Consider the following 14,958-nt stretch of genomic DNA (forward strand, 5'->3'; position numbering starts at 1 on the left):
CCGACCACAACCATGACCACGACTGGGGCCACGATCTTTTCCACATTTATCCTGGTGGAAGTTTGTCTCATTCACTTCAGGGAATGGACAAGAACCAGTAGGTCGGCTTTCATGATTTTTCATTAATAGCCCATTATGTTGCTCGGCTATAAGAAGATGTGAGATAAGTTCAGAATACTTTTTAAATCCCATCTCTCGATATTGCTGCTGCAGGAGCATATTCGAGGCATGAAAAGTGGTGAAAGTTTTCTCCAACATATCATGATCAGTAATATTATCACCACATAACTTCAATTGGGAAATAATTCTGAACATAGCAGAATTATACTCACTGATAGATTTAAAATCTTGTAGCCTTAGATGAGTCCAATCATATCGTGCCTGTGGAAGAACGACCATCTTCAGGTGGTCATATCTATCTTTCAAATTATTCCACAGTATGACTGGATCTTTAACAGTAAGATATTCCATTTTCAGGCCCTCATCAAGGTGATGGCGTAGGAATATCATTGCTTTGGCACGGTCTTGGTTTGATGCCTGATTTTTGTCTTTGATGGTGTCTGCCAGACCCATCGCATCAAGATGAATTTCAGCATCAAGCACCCAAGACATGTAGCTTTTGCCCGATATATCCAGGGCTACAAATTCAAGTTTAGAAAGATTTGACATTATTTAGGAAAAGAAAGTTCTTACCTCAGATACTTTCAAAATATTTGCTCGAGATGGCAGAGTCTCGTGCTGATAACGTGTTATAAAATAAAGACTATAAAGTAAAGACAAGTATAGAGAGAAACTGATATATTATTCGAATTCAAACTGATGTACATAATGAACTGAAATCTCTTCTATTTATAGAAGAAAGGAAGCTGTTGTGTAAGCTGCTACTATACCAGATATGGATAATCTTCTACTGAGAGCAATGTTTATCCATAACGGAGTACTGAAAGGATAAGCTTATTATACCCGATATGGATAATCTTCTACCGGGGGTAATGTTTATCCATAACTGGGTACTGAAAGGATAAACTTATTATACCCGGTATGGATAATCTTCTACCGGGGGTAATGTTTATCCATAACCGGGTACCGAAGTGATAAGCTTCTTCAGGAAGCTTATTTCCAATAGAGTACTAAATAGATAAACATATTTACGGTGGAGTCCCATATGGATAAGCTTCTTCAGGAAGCTTATTTACAACGGAGTACTAAATGAACATCCATAATATAATATATTTATAACACTCCCCCTTGGATGTTCATTTTTCTCATGTAAGGAAAGGTTTGAACAAAAATGTCTTGGAATTTTGAAGTCAAGACACTAGTAATCACTAAAAAATTATAGAGCACTGATATCTCTTGTGAGTTCAATCTTCATTGTTCCTTAACTTAAAGAAAAATAAAACATTTGGGTAATAGTCATTACATATAAAGATATTACTTTTGGTATCGTCAATATAAGTTTAAAAGGTCTTAAAAGACACAATATCTTGAGCAGTAAAGCATTCTCGGCGATAATTTTGGTTTTGTTGATTGATAATTTATTAAATTTGGTAATAATCTGCTTGGATTTGGAGCAAAATCAAGAATCCCAATGTAAAGACTACTGATTGTACAGAATAATTCATTAAAAAAAGTAAAATTAAGTGTAGCTAACCCTTTGATTCATCAACTGACCATTATTTAATCTTAAAGTTTAAATTGTAATTTCTTTCTCTAAAACTTTTAAAAAAAAATAAATAAAAAAAAGGTGCTGCTTTTTTCTATGATGTTAAGATATTCGCTGGCTTTGTTAATTTCTCTGTCAATTATATAAAGCTGAAAAGAAATTTATAAAGCTAAGATGAGCACCTTAACTCAATTCACTTTAAACGAAACGAGAATAGTTTCATTGAGATAAAGGAGTTAAAATCTTTTTCGTTAGCCAAAATAAGTACACAAAGTAATGCATCGTTTGGGAAGGAAGGGAAGGGAAAAAAATCATTCCACTGTTTCCAACTCCTACATTAAATAGAAAGGACCATTTGCATACAGATTTACCCAATTTCACAAACGTGAAAGCTGATTAATGTTTGTACAGCCAAATTACAAGGAGCAACTGTAGTTAAACATTTTACACTCTGATGCACACACCTTTCAGCCAACAAAAGAACATTTTAAACATACCCCTCAAAATTAAAGCAAAATTACATCATCTTTTGCTTGCCAAGAGAAGAATAGACTTGCTTCTTGCCATATTTTGGCCATCTAGAACATATAAAAAATGTAATTATATACAATTGTGAGCACAAATATTCTGCGGGTATCTTGAACTCTATTAATGCTCAGATAGAAGTTCATTAGTTTGTGTCAACATTGGAAGGTAAGAAAGCCAAATAATGCTTCCAGAATAAATTGATAAACCTCTCCCCATCACTCTTTTCTTTGTTTAATTTCAGTTATTTGCAGCTCAAGCTAGTCCTGGTCACGTGCTAATCCTTTATCCTGGAAACACAATGTAGGAAGTAGATGAATTGTGTTGTCATCAGCAAAAATTCAAAAGGATGCATGTAGTAAGTCTAATCTAATTTGTGAAGCTAGTGGATAGAAATAGTTTTTCCTGTTTCAAGTTATGCAGTTACTTCAAATTCTGCAAAAACTCATTTAATCATCCGAAAGCTCATTTAATCAATGCATAGCACAGCTTAAGTGTGACCAGGAAAAAAAGGAAGAAGGATAAGACAATTTACTTTCGGCCAAAGGATGGGCTACATTTTACTTGCTACATATGGAAATTGTGTCTGACACGGAGGAGTTGACAGACCGAGACATCTTTGATCTTCCAAATTTCAAAAGTTGATCAGTAGTTAAGATTTCACTCAAGAAGATCCTAGACTCTGCAAAATATTCTCAGCACCAATGATGCAAGCAAGAATTGAATCCCATTTTACTGCACAAGCACCAAATAAAGTATGAGATAAGTCATAAAGCACAGACCAACTAAGTATGAACACAGTAGATATAACAACCTTGAATAGAGCCACCCTCCAATCTCATACCCCATACCGCTTCAAAGCCATACTTAGACTTGGCATTACATTATATGCTTGATAAGATCTTCTCAACTCAATGATTGAACCCACCTGCAAAGCAGAAGGCAGGAAGAAGAAATGTTTCAGCTTAACATCTGAATGATAATAGCCATTCCACCACATTCCAAGGTATAATAGTAGTGATTTCAACTAAGGGTAAGAAGAATTGCCAGACAACTTCATACGAATTATTAGTCTCTTTGAATCTGTTCTTGTTAAGAACTCTGTCTATATAAGTTTATGGGTTAATTTCATGCTACCTCCTTGTGGTTTCAATTGCAGTTTACTTCCTTTGCTATATGGAATACACATCACCTCACTGTGGACTCGAAAATCATGTGAATTACCTCATTACCGTTAAGTCATACTTGCCACTGCTATTAGTCCTTTGTAACAGTTGTAAAAATTCCAGATCTGCCTAGTGAAAATTTTAATACTCGACTAATCCACCCTCAATATAAAGACATTACCTTATGATATTGCAATGGACAGAGGATTAAATTGTGGCCTGATGCATGGCTAGGTCACAGCCTTCTGAAAGATGAGGGAATGAGTTTCCAGTACAAGGTAGCTTCACAACGTGATGCATATATATCACGATATAGAGCAGATAACTACAGGAACAATCTGATATATACCACAATATAGAGCAGATATCTACAGGAACATTCCCCTTAGAAGGAATTGTCAAGACTTGGAGATTGACCGTGCTATGATCCTGGATAGCCCCGATGCTGTAGAGAAAACTACTTCGAGGATTTGAATTCATACCACATATACATGGTATCATGGAGGGCCAAAATAGGGCTAATGAGCTATTTGGAGGACCAGAGATAATTGTGCACAGTTGGCTCAGGCCAATTCACGGAGTACCAATCGTGTTAAAAGGACCAAGGGACTTTGGGTGTGAAATTGGGAGAACTTCCGCCCGACTAAATATAGATTCAATTCTCTTATAGAGCAATCCAGCAGTAGGCTTATGCCTCCGCTGGACAACTGATAAACAAGTAACTTCTCTTAGGAACAAGAAGAGAGCAATTTCAAGGGCATACCTGAGGGTGTCCAACAAGAACTTATTGGTTGCATAAAAGAGACTATTGAATACCATCAAAAGATAACAGAAGTCATTATCCTTCTCAATCACTTCTCCAATAGACTTTTGTTGTTTGGCTCACTTCTCCAATCGATTAAGATGTGCCAAAGCAACAACAGACCCAGTGTAATCCCACAAGTGGGGTCTGGGGAGGGTAGTATGTACGCAGACCTAACCCCTACCACCTTCAAGAAGGCAGAGAAACTGTTTCCGGAAGACCCTCGGAAGATGTGTAAAAGCAAGAAGAATTTTTAATTAAATAGGCTTAAAAAGATTTAGTAAAGGCATCCATATCACATTTTTTTCATTCCTCTTTTTTCCTTTTCTTTAACCTTAGGGTTAGGGATCCTATTGGTGGGGGAGGGGGGGGGGAGATTTTGTGTGTTCAGAAAGCAACTACACATGCCTGAATACCATGAACGTATATCATTTTTTTATTTGCACCGGGTGTCCGAGTCTCTTCGAGCCCCGACTATTCCCGGGGGTGCACAGGCCCTCGGCAAGGAGTTTCCCGCAAGTGCACCACGGTTAATTCAGGTTTTACCCAGTCCGATGGCCCTCAGAAATTGTTTGCACCCAGTGGGTTTCGAACTTGAGACCTTGAAAGGGAGCAAACCCCAAGGCTTAAGTCAATTGCCACCAGGCCAACCCCTGAGGGTTCCATGAACGTATATCATTAGTATTGATGCCAAAAAGTTTAAGGAGGTATCCACATCACATTCATTTTGTTCCTCTTTTTTCCTTAACCTTTGGGTTAGAGAGACTATAGCTGCGCACGCGCGCGATGGCTGTTTGTGTTAATAAAGCACTGAAACCATGAACTCACAATTATTAGCACTGATGTCAATCCTATTGCATATCCTTCATTGATATGACGCAAATTATGGTCCAGAATGGTGGATGTGGTGGCCAAAACACTTAATAGCAGACCACCTGCATAACAATGCAATATAATAAAAAAAGAAAAGCATCTTCTGTTAGTGAATCATACAAGAAGAAATTGAGGTTGAGAGAGAGAGAGAGAGAGATCTGCACCCCAGAACCGTGTTGAAGCTTGGATCTTTGTCAGATATTCAATTGTGGCTTTTCCAGGCTTTATACTTGGAATTCTAGCAGCTATCTTGTTTAAGTAATCAGCAATTTCTTTTGGCATGTTGGCCTGGTCACAAGTTTACTGTTAAGTAAAACCGAGCAAGAGAGAATATCCCTGAAAACCTTTCAAAGGAGTTTCTTTCTTCAAGTGATAAACGCCCAGAAATTGATATGAGAATGACATCAGATAATCAGTTTTTAGTCACTTCTCTACGTGACATCATCTTTCCTAAAGACTACTTCTTTCTCCCCTTATTTTTATTCAGAGAAAATTCAGCATTATGTGGTCTTCTATTCTTTTTGGACCTCCTGGCTACCTAATTAGCAACTCTTAAAGGTTGAGTTCAATTTCTAGTTTCGCCAACATCTGCCCTGAACATCATAAAGTCACCAGCATGTCCAGGTATCTTTTATTTATTATTTCACCTTATTAGGCCAACTGTTATTTTGGGTTCCCTAATGACTGGAGGACTTCAATCCAAGGAACTAGATAGAAACGTTTTAGTCCAGCAACATCCTTGTTAAAAAGGACCCAGCCTATTGAATTGACTCCACTGATGTTCTATCATGCCAATTAAGCAGTAATATTGAAGCAACATTTTAAAATCCACTTTCTGCACGTTAAGTCAATGGCAAACTTACAATGTCAAATATGTTGAAGAGGAAGACAAAGAAAGCATAAACTGCATAGTAAACCCACGGATCTGCCCCAAGAGAAGTGTCAGGATTCAAAATGTCTCTGATGTGTTCCCAAAACCTTGAACCAAGAAGACTGTCAAAGAAAGTACGTGTCAGAAACCTGCAGCTGAAAATTCAAAAAGCTTATGCCAACTGAAGCGCAGGTACAATATTGGTTCCAAATCACTAATGTAGGTAAGATCCTACTACTAAAACAATGGTAAAGAACCACTAAAGTTCTTTTCTTTTGTTTTAGTACAAGCAAAGAACCACTAACGTACTGGTGTGACTGTAATGTAATTCAGTTGAATATAAAGTAACCTTGCAAGGATGTTGGGAAGTGCCAACAGATAGGAGGTAACAAGGATAGGCTGCATTCCTGCTGGATTTATGTTGAATGGTATATAGGGCTCCACCTCCGGAACTGGAGAATCTTCTCTGCTCAAGATGAGTCGCTTAAATCAGACGCCAATAATTAATATATTCACAACTATATGTATCTGTAGGTAAAAGAAACTGAAGTCTACGATAACTAGCTTCTACATTCCTAGATAGTACAAATATAAGTTGTAACAAATTCCAAAGCCAAATAACAAATTCGCTTCCAACTCAATTATTCGGGGGGTCCCAAGTCACAACTAGAGAGTTCTTTTTGTATGTATGTGTTTGCATACATGGATGAATGTGCATGTGCACGTGTGTGTACATATCCATACTTACATGTCAGGCACAAGCCAGACATGTTTGAGTGATTTATCATCCAGAACACCAAACAAAATTCCTTTTTTCCAGTTGTGAAATATCAATCAAGTGAAAAAATAGTTCAGCCCTGTCCTACAAGGCTACATATTCAAGCAGTCATAAACTCATTCCATTTGGTGGTAAAGTACATGGCTTGTGCATCCAAATATGGCAGAGTACAATTACTCCTCCCTGCTCTTATTAGTCGCACTCACTTACACATGGTCAGGCATGCAAGAGAAAGTAATTACTTCAGTATTGCATGCACATGAAATCTATGATTTAAGAAAACACAAATATTATGGAAGTTTAGATGCATTCATATTTCATACTAGTCACTGATATGAGCTACTCAATAATTCCTTGATAAGAAATTTCTACTCTACATATACCTCCAGTTACCACCAGTACTAAAAATTCCATTATAAAATTTCACTGTAGTACTGGCAAGTTTTTAAGTTCCCGTTACCACTCAAATAATGTTGTCTAAGTTCCCCGAAATCTTAGCTCATAACAACATTTACATGAGCATTAGGCATACAGTTGTTCCTACGAAGCTTTCACATTATTCAGCAACATAAAATCTGGCGTCCGCCAAAAGAAAATGTAAATCATCAGCAATTCAGAGTTCAAGTCACCTTGCAGCAGAAGCAACTTTAAAACCGTAATATTGCAGCTTAACTTTCCGGCAACCTTCACTCACAACGACGGCCCACATTGTAACAACAGTAAAAACACCTAGCACAGCAAGTACATAAGGCCACCAGCTCCCGCTACTCCCTGTGTATGTTAGAATGAAAGGATACTTTAATCAAGAATTTAGAGGGAGTGAACTATTCGATCCTCTTTTTTTTTTGGTTTATCAAATTCTTTTGTTATGTACTTCTAACCATTTTCGGATCATGACACAGGTAAAAAATGGGTTCAGGACAAAAGAAAGAATCAATTCTCGTACACAACATGCTGATGTAATTGCCAAATGATTACAATGATCAGAAAGAATTAAGAGGCTACAGTATCTCATTTGTAACCCACCTGCTATTTGAGTTAACATTTTCTGCAATGTATCTGTGTAGCCGGTGAGAATACCCACACAAATAATCAAAGTCGATCCTTGACCTGAAACCATCCAGTAGTGGTCAGCAAACATGAAAAGGAAGAGCAAGGGAACAGAAAAGGAAGAATCAATCAAATTCAATTTCATTCAGTTATAACTTATATCAATCAACCGACTAAGTCTCGTTACCAAGTTAATTGGAGTTAGCTAATTTCAGTTACATCATTCCTCAAATATATCAGTAGATCAACCAAGTCTATACCAAATTAGTTGGATTGGCCAATTTCAGTCACTACATAATTCTTCAAACTTCTACAATCTCAGATTTAAACAGAAGAACTATAATTGGACCTCCCAAAAGTATGCCAAAACAACTCTTAACAGACAGTGATACTAACTTTCATCGGAGAAAACAAGCGTCATCATGCCACTAGTTTACTATTCCTTATGCCTCAGTCAAACAGGCCTAGTTTTCTTTTTGCAGTCCACTTTCCCTAAAATAAATTTTAAATACATTTTACATAACTGAAGGTCATCGGCCATTTCTTTTAACTCTTCCCTAGCCAGCTCTGTTTCCATTCTTTTCTCTTTCTTTCTTTCTTTTTTTGGACTAGGAACTTGGTCACTATTTTATATATCCAGATCTACAAAAGTTAACAATGAATTCCACATGTTGTGTCAGTACATACAAAATGATAAACATTTTTAGCCCTTTAACTAATAATCGTGCCACATCACCAGGTCAAACTAAGAGAGTAAGAATTGCATGGGGGAGTATCGAAAAGCCAAAGCACTACTCAGAGGAAAATAGTATGACGTGAAGGGAGAGATGGAAAAAAAATATAGTAATAACAATAATATGAATAATAATGATAACAACAATAATAATAGTAGTAATAATAATACTACAACAACAACAATAATAATAATAATAACAATAAAACAATGAAAAAAGACAAACAAGCAGCAAAGATGCCTAAAATAGGGAAAAAACAAGTAGAATTAGAAATTTAAGGCACGTTTAAAAAAAGGAAGAAAGGAAGAAAGAAAAGAAAATAAGATAAAGAAAGAAGCACAGAAGGAACAAATACCAAATCCAGACTCTGTTATTGTGTCACAGATCCATGACATAGTCATTGCACCAGAAACTAAAAGGAATGAAGTCATCAACACATGCTTAACCCTGCAACAAAATGAAGGTGATTCAGAGTGGTACTAATTTCAGCCAACATTATGCAAATAAAACATCAGCAGCATGAGAAGAAACTTTGACCCAAACAACCGTGGATGAGAACAATTATGTATCAAGACTTAGCTTTTACAAACCCTCTCAACAATGAGAGATGATTGGCGTTAAATATTTCAAGGAACAAGAACAATTCAATGCTATTATGCTGAAGGCCTTTATACAGAAAAACATTTTCAGTCGCCAAAAAAAGCTACTAAAAGGCTCTCGGATTCATCTTCTAATAGCACATAAGAAGAACGAATCCGCAAGGAAGTTTGATTTTGCTGATTATTCCAAATACCAATATATTCTCTCTCTTTTATCAGTAAAAGAAAGATTTCATCAACTTAACACCAGCACTAAGAGAGCAGATGAAGGCTTCAAGCTTCAGAAATAAAAAATCTTCAAGGAGTATTTCTCATCCGATTGAACAAAAAATGAAAAGAGAACGTCAAAACAATCAAAAGTCAATGAAAAGTTTGTCAGAAAATGATCAAAAAACAACTGTCGTATTACTATTATCTACTTCCAATAGATAAAGAGGGGGCAACCTTATACCAAACGTGCCGCAATCATAGCATCCCATTAATTAAGCGAGCTAGATGCAATTGTTGTTTTCGATCACTATGTGCAGATAAATCAGTAACTATCTTTAATAAAGTAATCTTCTTGAACCAAATTAACCAAAATTCAATCCACCTTTTTCAAATCAATAGGATATATACCTCCTTAATGATTTACGTCAAAATTCAAACCAAAATACAAGGAAGAAAGCGGGTATACTTCCAGTGGAAGATTTTCAAGCTCTTCCTTTGCTCTTTCTAATTGAGCCAAGAACAACGCTATACTTCAAACCGATACATTGACGACACTTTAAGATGGGATATGTGGGATGGAATGGAAAAACTAGGAATTTACAACTTCATGCCTTAACGTGCTTCTAAGCATTTTCTAAATTTTCAATAATATAACTTTCAAGTTTTACATTGAACAATGTGCTTAAGAAACAGATCAACTTAAAGTAAATAGACAACAAGAGTAGTATTCACTTCTCTTTCCAAATTAGGAATATCAAAAAACAAAATTTGAAAATTTCCAAAGCTGGGGTAGAAAATAAACAACTTTAAGGCTACTTTGCAGTTTTGTACAGAAGAAATGGAGCTAATTTAAAGAAATAAAACTTTACTGGAAAATGAACTCCCACATTATGCAATAAAAATAATACTCCGCGACATTTTGTGCGCAATGAAAATTGAAAATTGCAAAAGTACAATCACATTGATTATTACACGAAAAATTTGTACCTCTCTTACCTATGACTGGCAGCATATATCGAATATGGAAGTGAGTAACAAGAGAGAATAAGAGCCTCCAAAATTGCAAAACCAAGCGAGATCCACCATCTAAAATAGATCCAAAGTTTCATAAGCTTGTGCAAGTTTTTGAGGACAAAACAAAGAAATTGACCACCAAAGTAAAAGAACAATCCATCTCACTGGTTGATATGAAAAAACTAGACATACATATAACTCTTGATCTTTTCATGCCCATCTAAGCCCTCTTTTCTCAGCTTTACCAAAGAAGGAAGAACATGACATAGTACCTGAACAGGGAAATTGGCATTCACTAGTTTTGCACAAAACTGAGGCATTATGTAACAGAAAGATGAATCCTACCATTTCATATGTCTTGGTCCCTATCAAACCACTGAATCAGAAGGACGCATGAATCACTTGCTCTTTCAGCAATAGTACTAATCAACTAAACAGAAAATGCATTCTGTTCCACCGCAATAAAATCCTTTAAAAGTAATTTTTTTTTTGGGAGAAAGATAAAACCCTTTAAAAGAATGCTCTAAGCAAATCGACAACGATCAGTAAAATAGAAATGATGTTGGAGGAATGCTTGAGGTAGTTTTCAATGGTGCAGTCACTAGATGTGAGTATTATTATTGTTCAAATACCTTTTCTTATTATCTTGAACAGCACAAAAGTTTAGCTGTTATTTTCACTTTTCTCCAACTCGGACAACACCCTCCTCCAAGATTCCTTAAATCTCTTTTAGAAATCACTTTGGTAGATGTCTTGTTTCAACATTTTTCACCTGAAATATATTCTTTTTTATAATCGAGACATGCCCGAGGCCAGTGCACGGTTCAAAAATCAGTACATTCTTTTCACCTGACATTTATATACTACAGTACATACAGATGTAGGTCCACAGAAAGATTTTGGGAAAAACTATTCTGGTACATCCCTCTGGTGGTCCAACATAACAAATATATTCATGTAAGCAGAAGATGTGAAAAAAAAAACTTCTTTGCACATAATAAAATAGCTTATGAAACATAGAAAATAAAAGAGTACAGCAAAATGTTCTTATCCTGGTTCAAAAATTTTATATATGGTGAAAGTAAGCTGACCTGCATAAGAATTGATGCTGCTATCTGAGGACTGACCCCAAGTTGGAAAAGGGAGAGTTTCAGTTCGGGAGTGGAATCACCAAGTTCATCTGCAAAGACAGTTTATTGATAATTCAATGGAAGAAAAAGAATCATCCTTTCACCCCTTCCCAAGTCCCCGTTCAGCGTCTGAAGAGCCGGTCGCTACAACCAACTCATTTCAAAAATGAACTCCATTAACTAAGAAAGTATAACTCTAGATGAAAAAACAACTTACTAACAGATCCCGAGACAAAGCTGAGATAGTCTTCTGGAATCAACCTCCTGTCAAATCCTGGAAGAGGAATGAAATATCCTATACGACTGATGACAATTAAAATGGCAGTCACAAACAGCCTTCTCCGTATCTCACTCTTGAAAAAAGACTCGGCAGCATTATCAATGACGGAACCCAGTCTTACAAAGTTCAAAAATCTATTTCTGAATTTCTTCTGCTTAGGCTGCAAGGATACAAAGTCATTGGCATCTGTCGATGTTGGTGACACTCCCTCATCTTCACTTACTGGTGAAGATTGTCTATAATGCAGCGTTTCTCCAGATGATGCCCTGATACTTGTATAGCCACTTGCAAGTTGATGGGTGAAATAGCTGGATAATCCTTTCTTACCATTAGACAATATCAGATCCTTTCGTGAAGAAAAGTGCCTTCTACTCGATTCAGAAAATTTTAACTTGAGAGGAAGGTGTGTTCTGTTCAATGGCAAATTATAGAAATGGAGATTACATCCGGCAAACTTTCCTGCTAGACAAAAGTTGGAAAAAAAAAAAAAAAAAAACTGGTCTTAAATGCGTTTCTACCAGAAAGAGCAAAATATAGAGCTCGAGTGATAGACTGGTGAAGCAAATAAACATGCTTTAGGTTTGTTAAGATTGGCGCATAACCCAAGTTATATATTGCCACAATCTGTATATAGTAAAATCAAGAGACTTAAAATATATTCTCTAGTTCAAATCAAGAAAAATTCACCGCTAAAATTACAAGTCTTAACAATTGCTTTTCCTAGGAAGGTATTAACATAATTACATCCCCTTGTAAAACTGCTTTACTTGGAAAATATAATTATATTTATAGGATAACGCCCTCAAGCAAGTAAAGTAATATCAACCAAACAGAACCTGCAAATTTCGCTTAGATAAGAGTATGTCATTAAAGAGATCAACTGCTTTGCAATTTACACTGTACATATGTGTTTAAATTTATTTATTTATTTATTTATTTTGTCTTGAACCCTTGACCTAACAGAAGACTAGTTGTTGTGTTTCAAAATCTGATTTTGAAACATTCTAGCGTAATTGAAAGAAAGCTTGGGCCAAATGGAAGGGGCTCCCGATGATAAAAGGCTTACTGGATAGGGCCATACTCATAAAAATTTCCTAACTAAACCAATTGGGGCGATAGACCCACGAAGCAAAAGCAGTTTTCCTCCCATTGAACCTTGCGTAAAAAACTGGAAAGCTTACACACAGGTTTTTATTCAACTTTCTTCTTATCTTGCTTAATGTTCTTACATTTACTTCTGTCCGGAGTAAATGAAAATCATCTTATGGTTATGGAGACTTTAATTTTTATTTATTTTATGTTGTATTGGTAATGGACAGCTTGCCACGCACTTCGACTAATTAAACAAGCAGCTAGTCCAGTGCACGAGCATAGATTGCGAAGGCAATTGTACCATGGACTCACACCAAGTGGTAGCTGGAATTCGGACCTCCAAGTTGTTACCTCAACACTGGGTCATCCTCTTGGAGACTGCGGACTTTATATGCAACTGATACTAGGAGAATGCAACGCCGAAGAAGATGCTTTCCAACATAGACACTCGCAAGAAGGGGAGATGGATGGTAAAGCCATCCATGTATACAGCCTTCTAAGACTACAAAGTACTCATCATTTCTTCAGAAATACCTCACTCCAACCATTTGAATCATAACCCTCAGTCCTCACCACATAGTCATCAGTTATCTAAGCTCTCTTTGGTGCAGACACACACACACACACACACACACACACACACACACACGGGCGCGCGTGGAGAGCAACCAATGCTTCAATTGGAAAATAAGCTTTGAAATTTATTCAAGTGACACCCATTTCACAATGAGGAAAATTAACATGCTAAAAACACAAACATAGAGAAGGAAAGAGAAAAACAAGAAAGAAAAGAAGTAGTACATTACGAAATAATGATGGCAAAGGCGTAGTTTTAACGATAAATCCAGCAAAGACGGACGGGTGACTAATTTGGAAACAAATAAGTTGCAAAAAGAAAAAAGGAGACAGACTTGCCTCGAATCCAGAGGTCCGCCGTTGTGGAAAGCGGTGTGCAAGAGCTGAGAATGGCGGCTTCCATAGCACAACTTCAATGAAAAACTGCTCTGAAACCCTCAGCTCCTCACGTCCAAAATCAAAATTGCTCAATCCTTAACGCAGCTCTCCAGTATAGGAATTCACTTGTCAAACTTTCCACGAAACGAAAAGCTAAAGAGTCCACGAAAGGGTACAAAATCTCTGAACACGGCAATTCTTTTTGCCTGAGCTTCACCTATGGAACTGGAGAGTCCAAAGGAGCTCGAAAATTCACACGAAGTCGAAGAAAGAAAACTCTCTGGATTGTGTAAGTTGTGATTTGTGGGAACTGAGAATGTGTGAGATAGCAACTCAGAGTGCCGTAGGTGAAGATACAGAGCAAGAAGAAGGGCGAGAGGCAGGGTGCGGGACAAAGATAGAAGAGCGGGCGACTTTGGGGGTAATAACTGCTGTCTTCTAGGTTTCTTTTTCTTTTCTTTTTTCCCGGTTCGAAGAGAGTTACTATCTTTTTTGTGTTTTTACAAAAATTAGGAGGACGTTTATAAAACAAACACAATAAAGTAAAGACAAGTATATACAGAAACTGGTATATTATTCGAACTCAAACTGATGTACATAATAAACTGAAATCTCTTCTTTTTTCTAAAGAAAGGAAGTTGTTGTGTAAGCTATTGTGTAAGTTGCTACTGCAAGCTGCTGTATAAGCCGCTCTACAAGATGTTGTGTAAGCTGCTACTGCAAGTTGTTGTGTAAGCTGTTACTATAAGCTATTGTGTAAGCTACTATTATTCCAGATATGAATAATCTTCTACTGAAAGCAATGTTTATCAATAACGGAGTACTGAATGGATAAGCTCATTGTACCTAGTATAGATAATCTTTTACTAGGGGTAATGGTTATCCATAACGGAATACTGAAAGTATAAGCTCATTGTACCCGGTATGGATAATTTTCTACCGGGGATAATATGTATCCATAACGAAGTATCGAAAGGATAAGTTTATTATACCCAGTATGGATAATCTTCTATCGGGGTAATGTTTATCCATAACCGGGTACCAGAGTGATAAGTTTCTTCAGGAAGCTTATTTCCAATAGAGTACTAAATAGATAAACATATTTACGACAGAGTCCCATATGGATAAGCTTCTTCAGGAGGTTTATTTACAACGGAGTACTAAATGAACATCCATAATATAATATATTTATAACACTCCCCATTTGATGTTCA

General features: G+C 36.6%; 1 protein-coding gene across 2 annotated transcripts; it reads right to left on the reverse strand.

The window, feature by feature from the left end:
* Positions 1 to 1,986: 1,986 nt before the first annotated feature.
* Positions 1,987 to 14,192, reverse strand: LOC104236936 (preprotein translocase subunit SCY2, chloroplastic). 2 transcript variants are annotated; one of them, XM_009790984.2, is made up of 15 exons: positions 13,706 to 14,191; positions 11,636 to 12,157; positions 11,380 to 11,468; positions 10,481 to 10,560; positions 10,271 to 10,360; positions 8,821 to 8,912; positions 7,708 to 7,791; positions 7,311 to 7,452; positions 6,253 to 6,369; positions 5,896 to 6,025; positions 5,197 to 5,320; positions 4,988 to 5,094; positions 3,006 to 3,119; positions 2,727 to 2,926; positions 1,987 to 2,481 (listed from the first exon to the last, which is right to left on the reverse strand). In XM_009790984.2, exons 1-13 carry the CDS (start codon positions 13,767 to 13,769, stop codon positions 3,030 to 3,032), a joined length of 1,731 nt encoding a protein of 576 aa, XP_009789286.1. In that variant the 5' UTR covers positions 13,770 to 14,191; the 3' UTR covers positions 1,987 to 2,481; positions 2,727 to 2,926; positions 3,006 to 3,029. The 2 variants fall into 2 exon arrangements, with proteins under 2 accessions (XP_009789286.1, XP_070011992.1); XM_070155891.1 differs by lacking the exons at positions 1,987 to 2,481; positions 2,727 to 2,926 and having other exon boundaries at positions 3,539 to 5,094; positions 13,706 to 14,192.
* Between the last annotated feature and the right edge of the window lie 766 nt (positions 14,193 to 14,958).

This window comes from Nicotiana sylvestris, chromosome 9, assembly GCF_000393655.2.
Source record: "Nicotiana sylvestris chromosome 9, ASM39365v2, whole genome shotgun sequence".
Lineage (NCBI taxonomy): Eukaryota > Viridiplantae > Streptophyta > Magnoliopsida > Solanales > Solanaceae > Nicotiana > Nicotiana sylvestris.

Coding starts and splice junctions, on each gene's coding strand:
- LOC104236936 (XM_009790984.2), bottom strand. CDS start 13,769: ATGGAAGCCGCCATTCTCAGCTCTTGCACACCGCTTTCCACAACGGCG. Junction 10,561..11,379: donor CAGCATCAATTCTTATGCAG/GTCAGCTTACTT, acceptor TTCCCTGTTCAG/GTACTATGTCATGTTCTTCC. Junction 8,913..10,270: donor ATATATGCTGCCAGTCATAG/GTAAGAGAGGTA, acceptor ATTTTGTTGCAG/GGTTAAGCATGTGTTGATGA.